At 40.9% G+C, this 10,196-nt stretch overlaps 1 protein-coding gene across 1 annotated transcript; it reads left to right on the top strand.

Annotated features, from left to right (window-relative positions):
* Window positions 1-7,965: 7,965 nt before the first annotated feature.
* On the top strand, window positions 7,966-8,483 carry LOC142456493 (large ribosomal subunit protein eL29-like). Its single transcript, XM_075557646.1, has one exon. The coding sequence runs from the start codon at window positions 8,001-8,003 to the stop codon at window positions 8,481-8,483; it is 483 nt and encodes a 160-aa protein (XP_075413761.1). The 5' UTR covers window positions 7,966-8,000.
* Window positions 8,484-10,196: the final 1,713 nt, after the last annotated feature.

The raw sequence follows: 10,196 nt of genomic DNA, 5'->3' as shown, positions 1-10,196 counted from the left end.
GTTAGGGCCTGACTGAATGAATAGATGTTTGTGCTGCGGAGATAAGAAGTTCTAGAGGAGAAAGTAGTCATGGAAAGATGGAGGACACGAAGGTGTATCTTTGGGGCATGTTGAATTTGCATGCTCATTCAACATCTGAGGAGCACGGATCCTGCCACAGGTTAGATGATGGGTTGCCCATCCTAATAGAAGTATTTTAAAAGACTTAGGCATCTGAGCACTGAAATCTGGACAGGGTCCTCAGTTGGAATTTGTAATTTGGTTAATTGTAACACGAATCAGATTATCATTTATAGGATTGGGTAAGATCAACCAGAAAATTACTAGACAGAAAAGAACACTAAAATCGGTATCCTACCACATCAAAATTAGAGTTTGGGCATATGAGTAAAGTAGTTTAGAACAGAGATATAAATGTTGTGTATAAACAAAAGCATTACCTCTTTCTAGGAAAAAGATAAGTCAGGCTACTTGCAGATGAGATAGGGAGGAAAAAATGAAGATACTGTGATGTTTGGAAATCAGGATAAGGAAGTGTTTCGGAATTGCAGGATAGTCACCTTTCAGATGCTACTTAGAGGTATATTCAGGGGTACGCAAAGGACTGATCATTGACTTTAAAATAAGGAAGACCACTGTTAACTTTGGTAAAAGCCATTAAATCAGTCAGTGCACTGTACATAACTATTAAATTGAAATATTTTCATAATCTGTTGAATTTTCTATTTCCTTGTTGGCCCAAACATGAATTATGCAAAAATGCACAATGACAACGTGTTTTTAATATTCATACAACTTTTACTATTACAAGGTCATATGGCTGTTGTGAACTACCACCAAGTGAGTTTCAACGCACAGCAGCCCCGTCCCGTGCGGTAGCTGTGGAGGACGTCACTCGAGTGACTGGAAATGATGGGTCAATGTGCATTAGGCCATTTCAGCGTTCCTTCGAGCAGCCACTCCAGCGGTGTAGTGGCTCTACACTGGACTGCTCACCACGGGTCAGCAGTTAAAACCCATCGGCTGCTCCGAGGGAGGACAATGAAGCTGCCTCTTCCCTCAAAGAGCCGCAGTCTCCAAAACCCACAGAGCAGTTCTTCCCCGTTCCAAAGGGTCGCCAAGAGTCGGGATCTCTCCATGGTAGTGAGTAGTAAGCAGACGTACAATGAAAGTATACTGGGCCCGTGATCTAAAGATTCTTATTATGAATAAGAGAGCCCTTATGTCCCCTTATGACAAACCTGAATGGATGTTCCTTCAAACCCCTGTATTCCTCAGTGTGTTAGTCCGGGTAGACTAGAGAAGCAAACCCATGGACACACATGTTTATAAGAAAGGGATTTATATACAAGAGCAATTGAACATTGAGAAAACATTCCAGCCCAATCCAGATCAAATCCATAAGTCCGATATGAGCCCATATGTCTGATACCAATCTATAAAGTGCTCTTCAGACTCACACAACACATGCAATGATGCCAAATGCAGGAAGATCACAGGCCAGTGGGTGGGGTTTTACAGACCCAGTGGCATTGTAAGCATCTCAGCAGTGGCAGGACTTTCCATGTGGCTTCTCTGACTCCAGAGGTCTGGCTCCATGAGCCTCACTCCATGTGTCTTTTCCACAGGGTGTCTCACAGGGAGTGAGCAGAAAGAGAGAAGTATCTCTGGCCTCCAAGGAGGAAATTCCAGAGTTCCAAGAATTCCCAGGAAAAGGCCATGCCCATACAGAGGTCTCATTGACTATGACCCAATTGGCAGACTAGATTCCACCCCTTCACTCATAATCTCTCAAATTGACAAACGATTATATAACTACCACACTCAATGTGAAAAGTCTTTCCAAAATGTGTCTGCCACCCTGGCTCCAAGGCCGACGATAATGGACATGGAAGAGCAGCATGGAGAACATCCCCAGAATCATGCGAAGGTTGTGTTAGGCTTTTGCTTGCCCCAAAGGAGGAGTTTGTGTTATTGCCAGTCCTTCTTGCTGTGTTTGGATAAACAAAGGGAAAATAGGACAAGACATGAGAAAAGTTCACCTGAAAGCTTTTTTGGTTGCATTCAGTACCTCCTATATCTGATTTTTAGATACTTTTAGTCTGCTCTATATTGAAGACTGGATCAATCATTTTTAATATTATAAGATGACTTAAATGCCTTATAAAATGTTTGTCTAAAGCTAATAACCAAAATAGAACCCCTCCTTACTGTACAGAGAAGTATGTATCTTGAGGAGATATATAATTTGTGATCATCAGCTTAAGTGATTTCTTGTGCAAATTCAAGGTATTTTTCATTGAAAACTCTTTATTCCCAGAATGTTCTATGTTGCCTCCTTGCTTGAGCTTTGCCTGAATTTGTTCCTCCAATGTGGCCTCTTCTGCTGCAGTAACCCTAATGTGTCAGTCTGGGCAGACTAGAGAAACAAATCCATGGACACACATATGTGTAGAAGAAAAAGATTTATATACAAAAGAAATGGAACATTGAGAAAACATCCCAGACCAGTTCCAGATCAAGTCCAAAAGTCTGATAGTAGCCCATATGACCGATAAAGTCCTCTTCAGACTCACGAAACACATGCAATGATACCGAATATAGAAGATCACAGGCCAGTGGGTAGAAAGTCTTTGGATTCAGTGTCATTGGAAACATCTCAGCGCTGGCAGGGGTCTATGCGTGGCTTCTCCAGCACCCAGGGCTGCATCATGTGTCTTGTGAGAGGCTCCATGTGTCTTGTCAGCTGCTATGTCTCCCAGGGTGTGAGCAGAGAGTCTGCCACCTCCAAGGAGGAAAAAGCGGATTTCCCAGAATTCTCAGAAGGCATTGCCCACACAGAGACCTCATTGGCTATGATCTAATTGACAAGCTAGACTCCACCCCAACATTCATAATAATCGTCAAATTGAAAAACGATTATATATCTACCACAGCTATCAATTCACTATGAAAATGAGGCTTAAAAGCTTGCCTATATGAGGAAATATAATTTTACCAAAACCCAATTGAAGTCCCTTGAGGAGAGGAGACAGAGTCCTTGTAGAAGAAAGACTATTCCATTGTGGTCATCAATGCCCTTCAGGGGACTTGTTGAAAAAAGGAAAACGTGCTACCAGACTTTCAAACTAAAGGTGTTTGGTTGGAGTTCACAGCAGTGGGTTCACTTGGATTGCTCACAGGCAAACAAAGAAGAGAGCTAAACTGTGTAGCTGTTTTTGTTCTCTGCAAATACTTTTAAAGAATGATCCAAGGAGATGTGATGGAGATGTTATCCAAAGGTGCTTGCACCACCTATCTCTAAGAATTATGTAATCAACTGACACTCAAACACTGTGATGGTCATGCTAGACTTGTTACAAAACTCACTTATGTCTCGCATCCAGCACCTTTCTACTTTCACATGTTGTTGCTCAACTCGATAAAACACATTTCTGTTCAGTTCCTAACAAGAGTGAGAATTTTGCTTTTTGGCTCAATGAGTAACAAAGTCTCCTATCCCAGACCCATGAATCTCATATCTGCTGCCACTCACCATGTAATTGTGGAAAACCAAGGTTTTAGCTTGAAAGTAGGGTAAACTTCACAACTTTTGTAGTGATTGACAATATATTCACCCAAATGAAATAATAAATAATGATAATAAAAAATGGTCTCTTTCCAGTTTTTATTATTTACCCACACCAATTCTGGCAATAAAGTTGTTGTTGTTGTTTTGCTGTGTAGCAGCTTAGAGAAACTATGCACTTTCCAATTAAAAAAATCATTTTATTGGGGGCTCATAAAACTCATCACAATCTATACATACATCAATTGTGTAAAGCACATTTGTACATTCATTTCCCTTATCATTCTCAAAATATTTGCTCTCCACTTAAGCCCCTGGCATCAGCTCCTCATTTTTTCCTCTCCTTCCCCGCTCCCCCCTTATAAGCCCTTGATAATTTATAAATTATTATTTTGTCATAGCACTTTCTGATCTTTTATCTAACATATTTTTATTTATATTTTCACTATTAAAATTGTACTTGGTAATATTGGGTATAATGAAGTATCACTGTCACAGATTTATATTAAATAATAAAATAATATTATTATATTACTAATAATAGGATTTATATTAAAATACTTTCTAATGACCCTCAGGGTCTGTTGAACTTTGACTTTTATAGAGAAAAAGGATGGGTATGCCCTGTTTTAAAGTGGGTACAGTAGTTTCTTTTAAACTGTTTTATTGACATATAATCCACCTATCATATAAATAAAATCATCAAAAAGCATTGTGCAATAATTGACCCCGTCAATTCCAGAACATTCTTCATCCTGGTGGCCATTGTTCTTAGCATCTATTACCCTATCAACCATCCCCCTTGTTTTTTTTCAATCATTTTATTGGGGGCTCAAATAACTCTTATCATAATCCATACATACATCAATTGTATAAAGCACATTTGTACATTCCCTCATCATTCTCAAAACATTTGCTCTCCATGTAAGCCCCTGGCATTGGCTCCTCATTCCTCCCCTCCCTGTTCCCCCCTCTCCCATGAACTCTTGATAATTTATAAATTGTTATTTTGTCATATCTTACACTGCCTGATGTCTCCCTTCACCCACTTTTCTGTTGTCCGTCCCCTAGGGAGAAAGTTATATGTAGATCCTTGTAATTGGTTCCCCCTCTCTACCTCACCCTCCCTCCACCCTTCTGGTATTGCCACTCTCACCACTGGTCCTGAAGGGATCATCCACCCTGGATTCTCAGTTCCTATCTGTACCAGTGTACATCTCTGGTCTATCCAGAGATTGGTAAGGTAGAATTGGGATCATGGGGTATTGGGGTGGCGTGGCAGGAGAAAGCATTTAGGAACTAGAGGAAAGTTGTATGTTTCATGGTTGTTACTCTGCACTCTGACTGTCTCGTCTCCTCCCCGTGACATTTCTGTAAGGAGATGTCCACTTGACTACAGATGGGCTTTGGGTCTCCACTCCACACACACCCCCATTCACAATGATATGATTGTTTTTTCTTTGATGCCTGATAACTGATCCCTTGACACCTCATGATCACACAGGCTGGTGTGCTTTTTCCATGTGGGTTTTGTTGCTTCTCGGCTGGTTGGCCACTTGTTTACCTTCAAGGCTTTAAGACCACAGATTATATATCTTTCGAAAGTCAGGCACCATCAGCTTTCTTAACCACATTTGATTATGCACTTGCTTTGTCTTCAGTGATTGTGTCGGGAAGGTGAGCACCATGGAAGGCCAGCTTAATAGAACAAAGCATTCTTGCACTAAGGGAGTACTTGAGTGGAGACCCAATGTCCATCTGCTACCTTATACTAAACCTATAAATAGATGCACATAGATCTATTTCCCCATCTTCATATATAAATATATTTACATATTTACGTGCATTTAGACCGCTACAAATGCCCTTTCCCTTCTAGCTCTTTCCTCTGTTTCCTTTTACTTTCCCGTTGTCCTACTATCATGTTCAGCCTTCATTTGGGTTACAGTAATTCCTCTCAGTTACATTACCCTTGAACTCGTCTTACCAGGCCTCCTACACCCTCCTCACCACCGATTTGGATCACTTGCTGTTCCCTTGTCCCTGGATTTGTTGACACCACTTCCTTTCCCCCCTTCCCCCTCTTCCATGTCCCCCACCTCCCCCCTTGTTACCCTAAGGCACCACTGATTTAGTTGCTTTTTCTGGCCCATTAGTTTCTGTGAAAAACAAAATATTCTGCTTAGTTTTTAATTTCCAGTTATTGTTTGGAGCAAGTCATCACAAGAGAAATGATGTTAGGTACTATACTATTACCAAACTCACACCATCCATTTACTATTTTAGTTCTTTCCTGAACTGGTCATTAGAAAGAAGAAATCAAATGACTCATTTGTTGTTATCATACAGGATAAAGCTCAGTACTTGATTTTATTTATACATTTTCCCCTTACAACCAGTTTTCAGGCAATAGTTAATTATATAAATAAGGGTTCTCTGTGGCCTGAGATGCAACAGACTCTGACAGACTGTTAATCAATTGAAATTTGATCTAGTATATCTATATTAAATGGGTCCAACAGAGAAGATAAAAATCTGACATTTCTTGCCCTGCCTCAGATTATCCTTCCAGGGTTTCTTAAGAAATTTATATTTTGTAAAAGGATTTTGTTGTACCAGGTTTTGCATCCTCACCGAATCTGACTGGCCTTTAGTTTCCTCTCCAAAATCAGGTTTTTGTTTCCCACATCTCCCCGTCATGTCCAGTCACTGTTTGGGTTTGGCACCATCAATATCAAATGTACAAACGGTTCTTGCTAACCAACACCAGGTATATCTGATGTTCAGATGAGTTCCAATAAAAATATTTTTTTTTCAAAAAAAAAATTTGACATTTTTATTTATCTCTTAATCATAACAGTGATTATTTGTTTAGTGCTCTAAATTTGACGGTCCAACCTCTTTTAAATTTATTCATAGACTGCACAAAGAAACCTGAATATCATTCTTTTTCTTTTCATCAGTAATTTGGTTTAGGACTTTGTGTTTATTTGGGACAGCTTGCATTTAAAATGGTTCATTCCTATCTCCATCCAATCTTGATATATGTCTTTTAATGACCTCCAGTGAGCTTCTGATTTTACTCTTACTGCAGGGCTATAAAGCAACACTGCCTAATCAGCAAGAGAAATACCGTAATATTCTCTAACATGTTCTTGATCTTGGGCTGCTAACTGGAAAGTTTATCCACTGCCATCTAAACAGTGATGACTATTTCTACTGGCATCAGTCATCCTACGTTTCAATGAGAAGCAGTGGCGTGAAGACTGAGCACAGCAGTTCGCAGCTGCTATGACAGAGGCATTTTTCCTTTGAATTAGCCTCAGCATTCTGTCCTATTACTGGCTAAGCCCACTGCTGGCATTTCCTAGGGTCATATTAGACTCTTCAATGTCCTTACATTTGAGTAGTTAAAAAACTTCTGGTAAATTGAAAAGTGTCCTTCTTGAAACTAGTCACTACTGAAATGAATCCTGATTTGTTCAAAAGGGTGATTTAAAATTATATGTATGTAGAATAAACTATCAATTTACAGATACATAAGGATTGACTATATATATATATATATATAGGATTGACTATATATATATATATATATATATATATATATATATATATATATGCTTTTTCCTAAACTGGCCAATAGTTACTAGTTGTTATTTTGTGTGTGGGATTCAATTTCACAGCACAGCTACATTTAGATGCAGCTTCATGACTCATTCAGAGACATACCCATGGATTCCTCACGAAGGGTGTGTCAGACGGGGTTCTCTAGAGAAACAAAAGCACAACGCTAATAGTTTTATATATATTTATACAGATAGATATATAACATAAGAAATAAATAGTTAATTAAATTACAAAGCAGTACAAATGGCTCAGTGCAACTCACTCCTGGGAGACAGTTGTGAGACACTGGCAGTCCTTCAAGTCTTGAGGTGCCAGGTCGTCCTCTGTAGAGCAATTCAGGCTATCCAGCCACAGGCAGCAACAGCAAGGCAGGTCACCAACAGTCAGCCAGATGACAGGGTTTGACAGTCCCCAGCTCAAGAGATGTAAATCCCAATGGTGTGGAAAAGCAGGTCTTGAAGGAACCTCAAATGACAGCAACTCAGTCCATGGATTAGGTGTCCCACAGGTAGTGTAGCCTGTAAACAGAACAGGCAAGGCAGCCGCATACTGGTCTGATGATCAAAGAGCAAGAGACAAAAAAGGAGAGGTTCGCCGAGCCATTTATCTCTCCGTCCTTCAATTAATCCCACATGGGTTTATCAGCTAGGTTGGCACAATAAACTAACTACCTCAAAGGGTTAGCCAGTGAAAGGCAGTCTCCAGAAGACCACCACACATTTTCTTTATGTATTAAAAGTGCTAGTAAAAAGTGAAGTGCGCGGTCCCTGGCGTTCCGGGAGCTGCAGGCGTCGGTGCAGACATGGCCAAATCCAAGAACCACACCACGCACAACCAATCCCGGAAATGGCACAGAAACGGCATCAAAAAACCCCGGTCACAACGATACGAATCTCTTAAGGGGGTGGACCCCAAGTTCCTGAGGAATATGCGCTTTGCCAAGAAGCACAACAAGAAGGGCCTGAAGAAAATGCAGGCCAACAACGCCAAGGCTGCGGCTGCTCGCGCTGAGGCCATCAAGGATCTTGTGAAGCCCACAGAGGTCAAGGCCAAGATCCCAATGGGCGTCAACCGCAAGCTCAGCCGACTGGCCTACATTGCCCACCCCAAGCTTGGCAAGCGGGCTCGGGCACGTATTGCCAAGGGTCTGAGGCTCTGCCGGCCCAAGGCCAAGGCACAAAGCAAGGCTGATGCTCCAGCCAAGGCCACGACTCCAGCAAAAGCTCCCAAAGGCGCCCCTGCCCCAGCTCAAGCTCCCAAAGGCCCCCAGACTCCCACAAAGTAGAGTTCTCTGTGAGGGCGAGAGGGACTGGTGTGAGCCCTGGGCTGCTGCCTGCATGGCGCTGGTGTCTTCTTGTGCTGTTTGTTGTACAAATAAACCCACGTGGTGCTGAAAAAAAAAAAAAGTGAAGTGCATTGTCCGGTGGCCACACTGAGCTTAACTCAACATTTTGCTGTTTTGTGCAGTCTGTCTTGTGAATCTTACAATGTCTTCTGTTGTGGTGTTTTTTTCTGTTTAAATTTCATGTTGGTGCCTCAGTCCATGACCACCTATATATTTTAATGAACTCCAGTAAACTTCTGATTTTACTCTTATTTTCTCTCTCTGGCTTTCTCTGGGGACACCTCGGCCTCTTGCTCCCCTTTTCATACCCCCATTCTCTTCTCAGAAGCTGAAATTCACACCAACTAGTGGTATGCCACCATAGGACCATTATGTGGTAGGGACTGTATGTGTTTATCCATATGCATATGTGTTTTTATATTTCAATCTCTAGAGAAGAAGGACTGCTGCCATACTGGAAGTCAAAAAGTGTTAGATTATGGCCAATCAAATTTTCAATACATTGAGTCATGAATATACAGCATTTAAAACATTTGCCTACTGACATTGGGTGAATGTTTTTTTGAAGTTAAATAATCAAAGGAATTTACTAAAATTAGAGTTTAGAAGTCATCCCAGCATGCTGCAGTGTGTAGTAGAATTGATTCTGGTTCACAGTGACCCTATAGGTTAAAGCAGACAGTCCCCGGGGTGGTCTAAGTTTGTGCTCTTTAAAGACTCCCCAGGTGGAGATGGTGGATTGAAGCTATCAGACTTTCTGCTAGTAGCTGAGTGCTTAATTGTTGTGCCGCCAGGCTCCTCATCTTGGCACCCTTATTCAAAATCAGTAGGCTATTTTAATAGATGGCAGGCATACGTTGCAGATGCTGTCCCTTGAAGACCACTACAAGATGGAGAATAATTTAGGAAAGCAAGTCTCACAATTGTTTGGCTTCTCATTAACACAATCCCTCAGAGCCCACACCCACACCCACAACCCGCCCAGGAAACAGTAGACTCTCGTTTGTTAAGTGTGCAATAACATTATGGAAAAGTCTGAAATATTGTGAGAATTACAGAGACATAAAATTCACACATCCTGTTGGAGTTTTGCTGCAAATAGACTTGCTTGACACAAGATAACTACAAACCTTCCATTTATTAAAAATCACAGTCTCTGTGAAGCACCATAAAACAAGGCATACTAAAACAAGGCATGCCGAATGCTACCTTTCTGATACCTTGGTTGGTGCCATCTGATTTCTTCTTTGCACCCATATGTTCAGTGATCTCTCCATGAGAGCAAGTGTACAATGCAGCTACATCATAGAACTAATTTTCTTAGATTAGGGCTACAATTAAGTGGGAGCATGAAATCCATACATATATCTATGGTTTCTATGTGTCCTCATGCACTTTACAGACAGCATCATCCATTTGGGGAGGAACATTGTGAATCACCCCCGTGGGACATGTGGCAATTCTATTGATAGTATGGATTTAATCAATGTTAGCAAATTTTAAATACTGTTTAGAGAAGGAACATATACACGGGTTTAGACCGATGTTTAGAGCAAAATACATAGATTGATGATGTGTACAGATCAAAAACTCAAGTGACTAGATTCTATTTACATAAACAGTAAGGGTTGGTAACAGGGCAAACGGTTTAAT

The sequence above is a fragment of the Tenrec ecaudatus genome, chromosome 9, assembly GCF_050624435.1.
Source record: "Tenrec ecaudatus isolate mTenEca1 chromosome 9, mTenEca1.hap1, whole genome shotgun sequence".
NCBI lineage: Eukaryota > Metazoa > Chordata > Mammalia > Afrosoricida > Tenrecidae > Tenrec > Tenrec ecaudatus.
This window is presented reverse-complemented; position numbering and strand designations above follow the sequence as displayed.

Bases quoted from the DNA above. Each gene is read 5' to 3' on its own strand.
- LOC142456493 (XM_075557646.1), top strand. From the start codon at position 8,001: ATGGCCAAATCCAAGAACCACACCACGCACAACCAATCCCGGAAATGG.